The 16694-nt window shown below is 46.1% G+C and overlaps 2 protein-coding genes across 3 annotated transcripts in view; one reads left to right on the top strand and one right to left on the bottom strand.

Moving 5' to 3' along the window:
* Positions 1-1542: 1542 nt before the first annotated feature.
* On the bottom strand, positions 1543-13770 carry LOC119646617 (pre-mRNA-splicing factor CWC22 homolog). The gene is made up of 3 exons (XM_038047123.1): positions 12516-13770; positions 3114-4036; positions 1543-2967 (listed from the first exon to the last, which is right to left on the bottom strand). The coding sequence occupies exons 1-3, from the start codon at positions 13574-13576 to the stop codon at positions 1661-1663; spliced, it is 3291 nt and encodes a 1096-aa protein (XP_037903051.1). The 5' UTR covers positions 13577-13770; the 3' UTR covers positions 1543-1660.
* Positions 13771-13859: 89 nt separating this feature from the next.
* Positions 13860-16694, top strand: part of LOC119646618 (ras-related protein Rab-5B) — a 49880-nt gene continuing 47045 nt past the window's right edge. Inside the window, exon 1 of one of the 2 annotated variants that reach the window (XM_038047125.1) lies at positions 13860-14254. The gene's annotated coding sequence lies outside the window, so the exon portion shown is untranslated. The remainder of the gene's footprint in view (positions 14255-16694) is intronic. The other variant, XM_038047124.1, reaches the window with a different exon arrangement.

Below are 16694 nucleotides of genomic sequence, written 5' to 3'. Positions count from 1 at the left end.
AAGGAAGAAAGGGAAGCTGGTGATGTGGACGCAACTGCTGTAACGCCGGAATGTGTAAACAGCCTGGACCCCGTGAACCTGGGAGGACTCCTAGCCGATGTCAACGGAAGGCATTGCGAAAGATGGCGAAGTTTCTTGGGAATGAGGACATGAACTGAACCCTGAGATCCACACTGAACGTAGTAGACTTTCCTTCCTATCTGCTGGCGGCAAGGTTGGCAAAGTTGCAGCACCCACGTTATAAATTTCTGGTTCAAGAGCCATGGGTTTGTTTTAACCGAATCTGTGACATTGGATCAGTGAAGGGAACTAGGATATTCTCCGATGAAAGATCCCCGAGACCGAGGGTCTGAGTTCTGATGCCAAAATTGTTAGAGGCAACCATGCTGAGACAATTCTGTTCCCAGGGCCTTGCTGCGGTTAACTTACAATACCAGGTTAATGGTAAGAGGAGGAATGTCATAGTTGCCTCTGCTTGCTCACCCTTTGATCCTTTGTCCCCCTTCTTGAGTCATTGGGAAAACTGAATCCAGTTTTCGCAATGCCTTCTGATTCTTGAATCCCCATACATCTGTGTGGTAGAAGATATGTTATCTTGAAACGAAGAGAAAACCGGAGTGAACCAAAACACCGATAGCAAAAATAGAACAGGTTTCTGGAGCAGGAGTCTACCTCTCGAATAAAAACGAGAAGTAAGCTTTTCCCTTGGGACAATACTCAACGGTGTTCCAGGCTGAAGTGTACACGATCCCAAGGGCGCCAACATGGATGATTGACGAGCGATTGAAGGGCAGGCGCATCGCAATCTGTAGCGATAGTCAAAGTGCATTGAGAGCGTTGAGTAGTACTTTGATCACTTCAAAAATCGTTTCTAGATTCATTACGGTGAAATTGTGTGTAGAGGGAAATGAAATCTTGGATGCTTTAGCAAAAGAGGGTTCAATTTCTCCCATGTCCGGACCGGAACTAGCAGTTGGGGTATTAGTAGCATCGGCTGATGGAGCTATTTAAATCTGGGAACAAGTTTCCCACACACCAAACTTCTCCAGTCAGAACCAAACAAACATAGTGCAAAATTTATTCTATCGAAAAGCAGGAAGACTTGCAGAAGTATTGTGGGCATTCTGACTGGCCACTAGCTGGGCATATGTTCAGAATAGGAATTCTCCAAAATGATACGTGTCTATCCTATAATGAGGAAGCGGAATCCACGAAATATTATATTTTCTATGTGAGTGCCCTGCCTATGGACGCATCAGACATTAGATTTTTGGTTCTGATGAGCTCCAAATGCAGCAGGTAGAATCATATCCACTAATGGAAATTCTGCAATACCTAAACGAATCCGGGATATTCAGTTAGACGGGGAAATCGAGTACAATGGACCACTATGGTTTGAGTGCTCAGAGGCTTTGCCTCTCCCCCGCCCCATACACACAATACTCACCAATTGACCAAGATATGGACGGCATCATAAGCAGCTTTATCTACAAATCCTTATCAATATTTTTACTTTGCAAAAACCTAAGAAATATCGAATTTTATGAATTGTGTAAAACACTTTATTTTCATTACGCATCCGTCAGAACATAAGACTACAATCCTTAATTGATAAAGCATCTACAGAAAAATCATTCACACCCAAACTTCTTACAGTTGATTATCTTCCCCGCGAATCACCACGTCGTGATTTGTGATTTGTCGAGCGATACTTATCGCCATTCCTCTGCTTATTCGAATGTTCATATTTATCCCTGGGCACGATTTTCTCTTTCCTCTGTCCAGCGGGTCTCTTCTTTCGCTTTCGCCGAGCATCTTCGTCGCTGCTTTCACTGCTGCTAGTGCTACTACTACTACTGCTACTGCTCGAAGAAGTCTCCACTTTCTTTGATCGTTTCTTGGTTAACTTTTTCTTTCGTTCAACTTTCGATTTTTTGGATTGCTTATCATTCTGTTTTTTATGTTTCTTATTTCTCTTTGACTTTTCATCAGATTCGGAATCAGAAGAATCCGAGCTTGAGCTGTTTGACGATGAGGAGGATGAGGATTCATCTGAACTATCAGACGAGCTAGACGAAGAGCTGCTGCTGCTGCTCGAGCTACTGCTGCTACTACTACTCTTGCTGTTAATCGTAATAGCCTCAGGATTAGCGATGGCCGGCACATTTTTAGGAACGGATTTGAGGAATTCTCTTAGTTCATCAGTAAGGCCCCCCAAACCAATGGAAGTGAAGAAATTAATTGAAAATCGGGAATTTCTTGGATTGTCAGTTGGAAATAGTCCAGAAAATGATTCGGCCAATGTTGGATCCTTCAACCTTTCATTGAGCTTTGCAAGTCCCATGTACTCTGCCAACTCTTGGAATAGGATTTTGATGAAAATTCGACTGGAACTCGTTGTATCATCCTCATTCAAGTGTATACATTCCAATACGTCCCAGCCAATGGCATCAGTGAAAAGCAAATGTGCAAAGAACTTACTAACGTTTCGCAGGCGATTCGTATCCAGCCTGTGTGTCGTATGATAGGTGTCTTTGAATATCTCCTCAAAAGGTTGAACGTAAATCTTGTTGATCATGCAAAAGCGTTGAGCCAACAAGCCGTAGAATTTTTCGTAAGTACGTTGTTCCGCACAACAATCGAGAAACATGTGACATAATTCCATTTCTTGACCCGGTTTCAGTTCCATTTTCATGAGCTTGTGGGCACATTCTTCGTAATCTAAACTTGAGTGTATTGTGAGGTATATTGTTCGCCGTAGAGCCACTAAATTCGTTTCAGTGTTGTCGATGATAACGCCTCCCGTCTTCTCCTGACCCTCCTCACCATCTTCTTCATCGTCTGAATCTTCACTGCCGCTACCAGATTCATCGTCAGATCCACTTGCGCCAGAACCTAAGATCTCTTTACTAAGACCTTTGTATTTGTCCTCATTATTCTGATACTGGTCGTCGAATTTGAAAACATCTGTAAAAATGCAAAGTGAATAAAGAATTAGTGCCTTGAAATTTTCCAAAATTTATTGAAGTTGAACGAAAAGGAACGAATAAAACTGGTATAATCCAAAGATAGCAAGTCATGACGCTCTAAAAAAACAAAAAAATTCAACTTACTCAACACATCTTCAGCATCCGTCGCTTCATCGAGCATAATCAAATGCGTAAACTGGTCATCTTCCTCCACTAGCTCTAGGGCTTCAATTACTGATTGATGATCTTTGAATCCATCCTTCCTCACCTGGAACACCACCTCAATCATATACTGCACCCTCTTATCAAGCTTTCCCTCATGTAGAATGTTCTTCAACATTTCGAAAATAGCATTCACACCTTTTGCTGACACTTCGGTTAGTTTCATACCGCACTCTTTGAGAAAAGCGATAGCAACTTCAACCGAATCGTCGGTGGGGGTCTCAACCAAAAGCGTTAAAATCTCTAACGCCAAAATTTCATGTGCCACTCGTTGATTGACCAAGTGCGCTATAAAACGTGTTGAGGAAATGCAAATGTTTTTGTCGTTGCGGCGAAAACCTCGTTTAAATTGAATCACCAAACGCCTCAGCAACAACTCCCCAATGTTGGGGAATTTCGAATTGATAATCGCCACTAGAGCTGCATATACGTGCGTAAAAGTGGGTGAGGCTGCTTGGGCTTGAATAATGGAACGACAAAGCAACCCTCGACCACGGATGATATTCTCCTTGAGCAATTCACGGGTGATAATGCCAATATTGTCCACGTTCACTTTATTAATGTAGCCATGGATCGACTTTTTGAGCGCTTCCCAAGCAATTCGTTGGTAGGCCGCTGTATTTTTATCTGTTATTTCAGCCTGTAACATGCGCAGCTTTGCAGGTGGAATATAGGCGCCGCCCGTTTTTGATGTTAACAGATCCACGGTGCGGCGTTGGCGTTGGGTAATTACAGTAGGATCTGGAAATTTGTCGGTAGAATTTTGTGTTCCATTTTCTTTGTTGGCAGCATCTTTTTTCGGTGATCGTGACCTAGATCGTTTGTTATCCCGGCGATCATCTTGCCTGAAAATTAAATAAACCGTTATCAAAAAAATTGAATATTATAATCTAAGTAACTTCATTGTATAACTGGATTTTGCTTCCCTTGGGCAGCACCTTGTCGTGGTGCGATTGCCTGTAGTAGTTCACAACAAGATACATGAAGATGGAATCAATGGATTTTACCTCTCCAAGTGGCAAGAAGTCACAAAGTTCGAACCCATTCGCAACTATGAGCAATCTAGTCGTCCTCACCAGATTCAAGTCACCACAAGGAGAAATATGTGGAAAGCATGCTCTCCACCTCAATAGAAGGTGCGTTGGGCAATCCGTCAGAAAGGAAAGTACGGTAACTCTCGTGATGAAAGGCACTGAAAACTTGAACACGACGTTCTCGTCCGCTGCAGGCTAAATCCTGCTTGTCAGAACCCTCTCATCCACGATTACGAGAAAGAGCGGAAGAAAGGGAAGCTGGCGATGTGGACGCAACTGGTCTAATGCCGGTATGTAAAAATGAAGCCATGCGGACGGGGAAGAAAGCGACAATTCCTGGGAGCGAAGAAGCGAACATGGCTGTATGACCAGGTACGGTAACACACAGAGAAATCATCATCATCAACGGCGTAACAACCAGTATTCGGTCTAGGCCTGCCTTAATAAGGAACTCCAGACATCCCGGTTTTGCTCAGGGGTCCACGAATTCGATGTCCCTAAAAGCTGTCTGGCGTCCTGACCTACGTCATCGCTCCATCTCAGGCAGGGTCTGCCTCGTCTTTTTTTTCTACCATAGATATTGTCCTTATAGACTTTCCGGGCTGGATCATCTTCATCCATACGGAGTAAGTGACCAACCCACCGTAACCTATTGAGCCGGATTTTATCCACAACCTGACGGTCATGTTATCGCTCATAGATTTCGTTGTTATGTAGGCTACGGAATCGTCCATCCTCATATAGGGGGCCAAAAATTCTTCGGAGGATTATTCTCTCAAACGCGGCCAAGAGTTCGCAATTTTTCTTGCTAAGAACCCAAGTCCCCGAGGAATACATGAGGACTGGCAAGATCATTGTCTTGTACAATAAGAGCTTTGACCCTATGGTGAGACGTTTCGAGCGGAACAGTCTTTGTAAGCTGAAATAGGCTCTGTTGGCTGACAACAACCGTGCGCGGATTTCATGATTGTAGCTGTTACCGGTTGTGATTTTCGACTCTAGATAGGGGAAATTATCAACGGTCTCAAAGTTGTAGTCTCCTATCTTTATTCTTCCCGTTTGACCAGTGCGGTTTGATGTTGTTGGTTGGTTGGTTTTTGGTGCTGACGTTGCCACCATATATTTTGTCTTGCTTGTCTTGATGTGCAGTCCAAGATCTCGCGCCGCCTCCTCGATCTGGATGAAGGCAGTGCGTACATCTCGGGTCGTTCTTCCCATGATATCGATATCGTCAGTATAGGCCAGTAGTTGAGTGGACTTAAAGAGGATCGTACCTCTTGCATTTACCTCAGCATCACGGATCACTTTCTCGAGGACCACGTTAAAGAGGACACATGACAGGGTATCCCCTGTTGTCGTAGATCGTTGTTCATGTCGAATGGTCTCGAGAGTGATTCTGCTGCTTTTATCTTGTCTCGCACATTAATGAGGGTCGGCCTAGTCAGTCTTATTAATTTCGCCGGGATACCGAATTCTCTCATGGCCGTGCACAGTTTTACCCTGGCTACGCTATTATATGCGGCTTTAAAGTCGATGAAGAGATGGTGCCACTGCTGTCCATATTCCAACAGTTTTTCATCACTTGCCGCACAGAGAAAATCTGATCTGTTGCTGATTTGCCTGGAGTAAAGCCTCTTTGATATGGGCCAATGATGTTCTGGGCGTATGGGCTATCCGGGCTAGCAATATAGCGGAGAATATCTTACAGGTGGCACTCAGTAACGAGATACCTCTATAATTGTTGCACTGTCTGATATCTCCCTTTTTATGTATGAGACAGATAATGTCTCTTTGCCAGTCGTCAGTCATTGATTCACTGTCCCTTGAGCAGAAGTTGATGAACTACTTGGTATAATTGTTCGCCTCCATATTTAACCAATGCGGCTGTAATTCCATCGGCTCCTGGCGACTTATGATTTTTAAGCCCATGAATTGCACGGACTGTTTCTTCTATACTTGGTGGTGGCACTATTTGTCCGTCGCCTTCAGTTGGCGGGACCTCCAACTCGTCGATGTTCTGGTTGTTCAGTAACTCATCAAAGTACTCACCACTTCGCTCCAATACGCCCATTCTGTCGGAAATCAGATTTCCCTCTTTGTCTCAACACATTGAAGTGTATAAGGCTTGATCCTGCTGACTTGTTGGTAAAACTTCCGCCCCTGGTGCGATTGCTCCCTATACTACATAGATAAATCGGACGCAAGAATCATATACACGGAGGAGAATCGATTTGATTTCATCACTTCAAGCTGATTTTATGACTGCGAACGCAGGGCGTGCCCCTAGTTTCATGAATAATTGACCTAACAGTCTGCACTATCTACACTTCCAAGATATTAAAATTGATTAGAGATTGGCGGGTGCTGGAAAAAGTCTCAATGCCGAACTACTCCTTTGGCGATAGAAAATCATTTGGAAACTCTAAATCGCACAATTTTAGAGTGCTTTCGAGAGGCTTGTCCTGTTACCTAAGGCAAACGCGGTACAACGTTTCCTTAGTGGAATTAAAAACTTCTGAGTTCTGCTTGTAAAAGCAATAACAATGAAGACTGGTTAAACTTGCGGAACTCACAGGGTCAATATAAGAGGCTCGAAAGTTTAGTTGGATTTACTCCACTATGCTAGACCATACCTGATCCCTCCAGGTGAAAGAGGTCTCGCGACAGGCCGACCAAGAAAATGCATCCAATGTCGGTAAAAACAAAATGATTGTGTTAAGAAAAACTAAAGCTCGGGGAAATGTTAGGGCGTCTACCTCAGTCGACGCGGCATGACAGGCCCCGGCCCTGTCAAAGAATTGACAAGGGTTCTTGACGCATAGACGGCGTCAGCACGTAAGTAAATTGGTCCGAACAAATCAAATACGTGTCTGCAGGCTATGTACTCGCACTATAAATACCGAGGAACTCACGAGGGCCCTTCGCATTGAAATCTGCGCTCTACAAGAAACCCGATGGTCTGATGTCAATAGCTACGATATAGAAGGAGAATGGTAAAAATGGCTAGAAACTTCTCTATTTTGGTAACCCATACATTCGATACGGTGTTGGCATTACCCTCGGAGTTTTTCCGTGACGCCATTAAAGAAGCCGAATGATTTGATAACCGGCTGATGAAGTTCACCTTTATATCAGCTGATCGCACTATTCACTTCTTCACCGCGTACGCACCACAGACTAGTCGAGAGAGTAAGATGCTTTCTGACAACTTCTCGATGCAAAAATCGTAACACACGGATGATTATATCACCCGAGCGATCCTTTACAAAGTTCTTTTGATAAAATAGATACTCGGGATGGCGAGGGAGACTTGTCAAAGGCGACACGAGCGCACAAACCCTTCTGTTGCGTTAATGACGGATACTTTGCTTACCGACCGACGAGCTGCGACGAATAGATGGTGAGAATATTTCGACCAGATTTCAACGAAAGAACTGGTTCATCCTCCGCTTTCACAAGCACTGTCGATATTTGGAGCACTTCGACCTGTCAGCGCCACTTAAGTCGAAGAAGAAATAAAACGAATGAAATCGAGGAAAGCAACAGGTCCTGACGACATCGCATCTGAGCTCTGGAAAACAAAGAACTGGGACCCAACACTGTGGCTTAGTGAATCCTTCAGTCGGGTTATTCAGGAAGGTAGACCACCATCTGACTGACAAGATCGTACTACATTTCCAATATGGAAAAAGAAAGGTAATCCAGCAGAATGTTCAAATTTTCCGTCCCATACCATAAAGATTTTTGAACGCATTTTTGGCAACCGTATTTCCGAAATCGTTCAAATAAGCCGGGTTTATCAAGAACTGCTGAACTACTGACGCAATACACGCTGACAACACTTAGTGACAGAAGAACTGCGCAGGGTTGAATTGCTCTACCAATGTATAGTGAGGCAAGTGTATAAAAAAATGTCAACGGATAACTGAGGTATGCAATTCTACAATGCAGCGACGATGTTTACTGTTCCGCGCCAAGTGCCTTTGGAGATGCAATTATCGCCCCCTCCTTAAAGTGTGATCTATCCACTGCCCCTTCCGTCTTCCGATCACAGTGGATACAAATGGCAAGCTTGTGCGTCGACCAAGTTCTTCATTTCACATGTCAGGCCAGCGCCAGTAACTTAATTTATTTTAACGACTTTTGGGTTTCTACTAAATGTAAGTTAAGTAGGCAGTAGAAATCGAAAAACAGCACGCCCGTCATCTTGTTGCGTAACAAAAAAATAAAGGTGTTCTCGCCTTGAGCGTCGAGGCAGAAGAGACCGGTTGATTTTTTTCCGAGACCGGTTTGTTACCAACCAACGGAATTTTCACTGTTGGTTCCCCTCTCGTAACGAGTTCGAATAAGCCACGAAGAGCACCGGCGGCGTGATCTACCTGCTCGCATTAACAACATTCGAAATAAATTTCGAATGTTGTTAACCTCGCTACGCCACAATATGACTCAGACATGTATTGGTGAAAGCTTGCAGCTTGAGTGAATTCCGCGTGCTACTCCCGCAAGCAGAGCTATCGAGTATTGCCCGCGATCCAAACCGTAAACCAAGCATGTTACCGCGATCAGGCCATGCTTGTATGGAATACTCTGTTGAATTTTCCTCCAGCATAATGCCCGTCTGTGTATTACACCGACGTCTTAAGAATGTAGTTAGAAATGAGGTGTCCAATGTCCCTAACGCACCGCACGTCCTTCATCAGCTTTTTATAAGCCCCAGAGGTGGCCACGACGTCCTGAATTGCACACATAAATCCGTCCGTCTCAGCAAAGAGTTCCCTAATACACAGTCGTCTGCTTGACAAATGTAGATTAACAAATGACTAGCAGAGGCAACTCACGTTCTTGGTCCATGGCAGTATTCCAAATACATATACCAATGGAAGGATAGCGTTGTTTTATGTTTTTTTTTTCTTCCTGAAATTCAATTTCACCCCCAGCTTCACACGCCCTAGGAATTCAGCATGGATTTCTTAAAGAATTCCTAAGTTCTTGTAGAAGGCTGTCTCGGTCATAGCTTTGATGTTGAGGTTACGAATACAGCATGCGGCTCATAATGTTCTCTGCGGATGGCTTTGAATTCGACACACGCATAGACCAAATTTCATTCAAATATCACGGCTGAACGCGTCAATTTTGTGCAACAAACTGCTAAGGCTGCCGTTCCACAACAACGTTCTCGCCGTAGGGCAGCACGTGAAAAGTAATGATTACATTCACTTAAAAGCTTTTTTTTTGTTTGCGATGTCATCGGGGTTGTCTTGTCTGAGATAATCTGGAACTGGAACACATTAGCGTATGCTGGAGATATTAGAGAAAAAAAACTACCAGCTATCGCATGCATTGGCATAAAAGACCTCAGAATTGCCGGGGTATGACTCGCCCTACTGCAATAGAGGAGGTGCGCCAGTTTCTCGAGAAATCCATACATCCATTGCGATTATAAGGCGACCATTACCTCCTACGATGAAAACACGATTTTTTTTTATTGCTCCACACTCATAAGACGCCGACATTTTACCACCGTCGCTGATTGCAAAGCCGTTCCCTATGAGACCATCGTACATCAACAACGGCCGTTGATTGCCGTCCTGCGAATTAAGCCACCTATAAAACAGCATGAGGAACGCACTGACCCGCCGCGCAATAAATGGTGGCGATTTCGTGAGAAGAAAGAAATGAGCTCACTTACGCGATTATCATTACGAATGTGGAAGAATCGTAGAACCAAATGAAAGATACGATCCACAAAGCGCAACCCTCGGGGTCACCGAGCCAGGTAAGCGGTACATCAACCGAAATACTCGGCTTTGGAATGACGATGTTGAAATGAAGGTCCGTGAAAAGAAACGCCTCTACCACAAGTTTCTCGACGATAAAATGCTGGCCAATTGGCAAATTTATAAGAATGCCAACCAGGAAGCAAAGAAAGCGGTCACTGTCACCCGAACGGACCATTACAAAAATCTTTACGATAAACTGGAAACTCGGGATGGCGAGAGAGATCTGTATAAACTTGCCAAAAGCCAAAACGAACGCACACAGGATATCAAACATTTTGTTGCGTTAATGATAAGAACGGTACTTTGCTTACCAACAGTTGAGCCGCGACGGGTAGATGGCGAGAATACTTCGAGCAGATTTCAGCTGAAGAATTTGCTCATCCTCTACTTTCACAATCATTTTCGACATTTGGAGCAGTTCAACCTGTCAGCGCAACTGGTGCTCAGAGGAAGACGGATTGGCAATCCTGTCGACCAAACCAAAACCAAGTGGCCAAGCAGAACCTCCATAGTGGTGGCACCGGGGGACGCTGTACTCACTTTGGCTTGCCGGCCGTGATACAGTAGGCGAATGCTCCAAAGGTCTAATCAGGGCGATCAGACCCGAGTCTACACGGGGACTCATCTGAAGTGGCAATAGTCACGAAATCTTACCAGGGGAAACCATACCATGGGAGCCGGGATCGTCCCTGAATTTACATACTTCAGGAGAATTCCTGTTATATGTGCGTTCGGCTCGGTTGTAGGGGTTGGTCCCCTAGTGGGAGCTTCATGGGGGTTGTGGTTACGCTCAAGCGAACAGAGACCTTCGGGTCTCAGCGTGGTGTTGGGTTTCAACACGGGTGCCGTCCTCCTTAGTTCCTTAGTAGAAATTTTGGTAGGTCTTGCATCCACCAGTATGAATGTTGTGCCGTGCACTCGGTATAGACTGGTACCGTCGTAGCTTATTGCGACGAGGCTCTGATTGCGGTCACAAAATCAATCCGTCTCTTGAGAAGACCGTGGGATTAAGTCCGCGAGACCGGTACCCACATGAAACACCGTGACGTAACTGCCAGCGCAACTGAAGTCGAGGAAGCAATAAAACGAATGAAATCGGGGAAAACCACAGGACCTGATGACATCCCATCTGAGATCCAGTTCTTGTCCCATATCATGAAGATTTTTGAACGCATTCTTGACAACCGTGTTTGCGAAATCGTTGAAATAACCGTGAATCAAGTCGGATTTGTCAAAAATTGCGGAAATACTGACGCAATACACGCTGTGCGATTACTCATGAAGAAACACCGTGAGAAGCATCGCCCTCTTTACATTGCATTTCTGGATCTAGAGAAAGCGTTTGACCGTATGTCACACTAACTCATCTGGAATGCTCTACGACAACACTTAGTGCCAGAAGAACACGTGCGCTGGGTTTAAGTGCTCTACCACGATCCAAAAAGCAAAGTTCGAAGTGTGGCGGGTGTATCAAAACCGCTTCGAGTCTCTGTTCATCAAGTAAACGCCCCTCTCACCACACCTCTTTGTTCTTGTTATGGACACCGTCACACGGGACATCCAACGTCCAGCGCCCTACACACTGCTTTATACAGATGATGTGCTCCTAGCATCTAATAGCAAAAATGATCTCGAGCAACTTGTCCAGAAATGGAATGATCGCCTCATGCAACACGGTCTCAGATTGAATCTCAATAAAACTGAATTTTTGACGACCGACGCCCATGAAACAGGCACAATCACTGTCAGCGGCAGTGACCTGTCCAGAACGGAGCGATTTAAATACCTCGGGTGGACGCTATCAGCCAATGGAGAATTGCGTTATGAAATTGCTCCGCGCAGTAACGCAACCTGGTTGAAGTGGCATTCAACAACTGATGTTCTTTGCGATCGACTTATCAGCGAACGTCTTAAATCTAAAATTTACCGCAACGTCATTCGTCCTGTCGCTCTCTATTGTTCTGAGTGTTGGCCGGCTATTAAAGACAATGAACGGCGTGTTGCAGTGATGGAGACGAAGATGTTGCGACATGAAGATATCCGCGATCGATCTGGAGTTGCACCGATCGTGAAAAAGTTGTGAGAGAGGCGTCTTCGATGGTATGGTCACGCAATTCGCGTTAACGAGAATTCACTTGCCAAGATTGGTCTGAACATCGAAGTCAATGGTAAACGACCAAAAGGCCGGCCGAAACAACGGTGGCTTGATACGCTAGATGGGGATTTAAAAGCCTCAAGATTGCATCCAGATCAGGCATTTGATAGAGCCGAATGGCAAAACCGATTACGGCGAGTCGACCCCGCCTGTGAGCAGGACAAAGGCTGAAGAAAAAGAAGAAGACTAACAATGCCAGCCAATTGGATGGAACTAAAAGGATGATCACGCTTAGTAAATTTCTGCACCATTCCAATGGGTTTTCACTGCCTCTTCCACCATAATATAACAGCGTTGCCTCCCATGAACGGAATTTTTTAGTTCGCTACAAAAGTCAAACCAATCTAAAACCTACCTTCTTGGAGACCCATTAGTCTGCCGTCTGTCCGAACTCTGCCTCCTGCGATCCCTCCTATCTGGTGTCCTGCTACGGTTCCGTTTGGCAGGACTTCGGCTTCGATTCCTCCTGACGGGACTTCTGCTGCGATTTCTTCTGACCGGGCTTCTACTCCGATTCCTTCTTGCTGGTGATTTGCTCCGATCCCTTCTAGCCGGTGATCTGCTTCGATCTCTTTTAGCTGGCGATCTGCTCCGACCCCTCCTTTCTGTCGATCTACTTCGTCTTCTGCCAATTGGAGATTTGCTTCGCCTCCTACGATCTAGTGATCTGCTTCGCCTCCTTCTCTCCTTCCCTCTATCATCATTTCGATCTCGGGAATCATTCCCGCGACGTTGATCCCTGGTGTCTTCTTTTCGGTCTTTTTCCACTAATTTGTCTTCCTTGGATTCTGGCGCTCGGCTTTGTTTCGTTGACTCTTTTTCAGATGATTCAGTCTTTTCCCCATTTTTATCATCTTGTTTGAGAGTGTCTTTCTCAGTAGATTGCGCGATGGTTGTAGCGTTGTCTTCCTGCTTAGCTGTTTTCGATTTCGAGGTATTTTCTTCGTCAGCAGTAGTGTGCGCGCGCTTACGATTCCCAGATCGATCCTCTGTCCTTTTTTCCGCTGAATTTGATTCCCGCGATTCGGCAGGTGGTACTTTCGTTTCAGTTTCAGGTTTTGGGGAAGTTTTCTCCGGGATTTCTGATGAGTTTTCTGGAGACTTAGCTTGCGAAGCTGAATCTCGTCCTTCCTGATCGATTCGCTCGGTCTTTTCACTTTCGGCTGGGCTTTTCCCAGTGCCTTGTTCCTTGGGAGAGATTGTTGTCGGTTCAGAAGGGATACTACTTGCAGTATGTCCTTCTGGTCGAGGTCGTTGCTTCCTGCCTCGTTTAGACTCCGACGATGCAGATTTCCGGCGCTTGGTTACCGTGGCTAGACTAGGAGACTTCTCAGGCGAACTGGCCGAATCGGAACTCGAGCCTGAAGACGACGAGGAGCTCGAAGTGCTGCTTGAACTTGAGTCACTATCAGACATGCTTTGATGAAAATTTGCGAAACTTCTTCAAAAACAAACGTTTGGAACTACGCACGGCACGCCAGCAAGAACTATTCCCACCAATACACACAAAGCACATCCAAAGTCACTGTCAATCTGACAGCCGCCATCAACTTGAAAAGCGTTCCAAAATCAATTTGACTCACTCGTGCTGCCCGATTCCACCTCTTCACTCAAATGGTGGAATACGTCACTTCGCCACCTTACTCACCACTCATATCATTAAGAAAAAAATCCCCATCTTCGTCGTCGTCAAAAATGTCTGCCGCCGTCATCTTTCACAAATGTTTGTGAGTCGAGTGAAAAGAAAGAAGAGTTTCCGTGCGAATTTTTAATTTCCTCTTGCAATTTGCGTGGTAATCAAGGATCCTTGCGTTTTCGCCCGATTTGCCGGACTCTGTAACACCAAAAATCGGCGGTGAAACGGAATCGTGCGACGTGAAAACCGTTCGAGAAGTTGTGCGAGAAAAACAGAGGCGCAAGTGTTTTCGTCGGGAGACCCAGTTGTGGAGAAGTGTCCGGAACGGTCTGTTCTAGATTCAGTGTTGGATTTCGCAGCGCTTTTGTGGATTAACTGCCGCTGGTGGGAGTTTTGCGAGAGCCCGAGGACGTGGAGCCATTCGATCGGCGGAGCACCAACGATCAGGCCCTGAAAAAGTGAGTTTACTGGACAAAGGAATTGAACTGTGTAATTGTCGCCCCCATTTCCCACTGCGCCGCCTGTTATCACTTGCCCCACATTCCTGGGGGCTTTCTCTTGCTTTCCGGACAGCCGAAACGACTTTCCCACCGCCGCAAAGTGGGTTCCTGCCGACTTTTCCCATTTTCTCAGCTGCCACTCCGCCCCTTTGCCAATTGTCTGGTGTTGCGTCGCAGCTTTCTTTCATGCTGTTTAATTAGCGAGCGAGTGGAGCCATTGGGCGATTGTCTGGAAGCTCGACGGCTGGTCGATACGTCGCGGCGCTCTGGGCTGCAGACAGGACGCGGAAACCCGAGGAATTCGACGAAACGCCGGAAGACTGCTTGGGAAAACATGAAAATTGATTTGCGGGTTAGCTGGCGAGGGGCCGAGCGGCTCGCGTAGTGGAAAATCATTCCTCCATCGCCACAGTGAGCTGGAGTGTCAAAGTCGTTGCCAGCCGGTGCTGGTGTGAGTGTGCACTGCGACTGTATGCGTCACCGGTGACGTATCAGCTGTTTTGATTTTTTCACAATGTCGCCGACGACAGACTTTCGCTAATTCCGCCTTTATTTGATTAGGCTTCCCGGAAATGGGTTAAGGGTCATCGGAAGGGTTAATGCGGGTGCATGCCTGTGTGAGTCCCCATCTGCCCCAGTCACCGCGCCGCGTGCAGACCACACAAAACGGCCGGATTCCGCCCCTCGCCGCTTCCGAATTACTCATTCGCTTTTCGTTGGAACCCACTCGGCCCCGCTGGACAGTGTTCTGTGTGACATGGAGACTATTATCTAATTATTTCGATTTTCACTGGCTCCGGTTAGGCTTTTCGCACGGGAAGGTAGCTGGCGACTTTCCCCAATCAATGAAGGCTCGCGCCGACCTTCAGGCGCAGTCCGCTGGCTCCAGTGCAATCATATGACCTAGTCGAGGGGCGGCTAAAATTGTCCGGTGACAGCGTCAGGGCAGCCTCTAATCACATAATTCCAGTTTCCAGTTGAGCTTTCTATTCTTGCAGCTCTTCCTTATCGGGATCGTCTTGGAACGCCGCGCGGTTGGCGGAACTTCATGGTAAAAGTAAACAATGGCGTGCACTGTCGCCTACACAGCTCGAAAAAATGCATGCCAAGTCTTTGTTGTTGCGTCTTTTGTGTAGATTGCAATGCAGATATTCGCCAACTCGATTTTCGCTCCATTCATGAAAGATCTTGGATCACGAGGCCGCGAAAATTCACGCGAGAGGCCGATGCTGATATGAACAATTGGCGATAGCTTGCCTCTGGGTTTTGTACGTTTGGACTGAAATTGTCTTTTCGCCGAGGCAGAATGTAGGCAAAGCGCAGCTCAATTGTGTCTTGGGGAAATGAGGCGTGTTATCTTAGTCAGAAACGACTAAGGGATATAAATGAAAAACTGTATCTGTAACAAGTGTGCCAAACAGTCGCAAGCCTTGCCGGGGTCAACGCAGAGAAGCCGAGGGTAGCCAACTCATCCACAATGACGAATAATCAAGAATTGGAAAGAACGTTTCGTCATGATCATAAGTGGCATTGCTTTCATTAATCAGCCAAACCAGACGCTGAAGAAATGAAAAAAGCAAAGCATGCACTGCAAATTTCCCATGATTTGTTCTACTGAAGGGGGTTTCGACGAGAAAACCCTTGGCGAGGCTACTCATCTGCGGGCGTCAGAAGGAATGCACTGTTGTTTCCTTTCAGTACCGTCTGCTTTCTGGAAGAAAGACTTCTGCCTGTCAAAGGAGATCGTCCCGGGTTGATTCCAGTTAACCCGTTGGGGAGTTCCGTCCTCACGTACTCGAGGAGGGCGATCAGACCCGAGTCTGCAAGGGACTCATCTGAAGTGGCTCTGCCACAAAGCCTCGCCAGAGGTTATCTGGTACCATGGGAATCGAGATGGCCCTCTGAGAGCATATGTTCCAGGAGAATTCTTGGAGGATGTGTTCTCGGCCCGATTATTTGCGATTGGCCCCCTAGTTGGAGTTTCATGGTGGTTGTGATTATGCCTACATCGCGGGCAGAGCTCCTCGGAGCTCAAGCGTGGAGTTGCGCTGCACAAATCGGGTGCCGTACTCCTTAGTTGCGGCAGAGGTGATAGATAGGCCTCGCATCCACTGGCATGAATGCTGAGCCTGCACTCAGTATAAACCAGGACCGCTGTGCTTGCATGGCGGGGCTCTGATTGTGGTTCCAAAATCAATCCGTGTCCGAAGAGGACCGTGGGATTATGCCTTCACGGTGGGTACTCACGTTAAATCCCCCCAGGACTTTTATGTCAAATGAGATCGTCGTGAGTTTGCCACCGACGTCCAGACTGAACGACCGAAACAACGGTGGCTTGATACGCTGGATGAGGATTTAAAAGCCTCGTGATTGCATCCAGATCAGTCATTTGATAGAA

Source organism: Hermetia illucens, chromosome 1 (assembly GCF_905115235.1).
Source record: "Hermetia illucens chromosome 1, iHerIll2.2.curated.20191125, whole genome shotgun sequence".
NCBI lineage: Eukaryota > Metazoa > Arthropoda > Insecta > Diptera > Stratiomyidae > Hermetia > Hermetia illucens.
This window is presented reverse-complemented; position numbering and strand designations above follow the sequence as displayed.

Excerpts from the sequence above, each read along its gene's own strand:
- LOC119646617 (XM_038047123.1), bottom strand. The coding sequence starts at position 13,576 with ATGTCTGATAGTGACTCAAGTTCAAGCAGCACTTCGAGCTCCTCGTCG. Across the intron at positions 4,037-12,515 it reads ACTAATGGGTCTCCAAGAAG|GCAAGATGATCGCCGGGATA; the intron begins GTAGGTTTTAGA and ends TTTAATTTTCAG. Across the intron at positions 2,968-3,113 it reads GGATGCTGAAGATGTGTTGA|ATGTTTTCAAATTCGACGAC; the intron begins GTAAGTTGAATT and ends GCATTTTTACAG.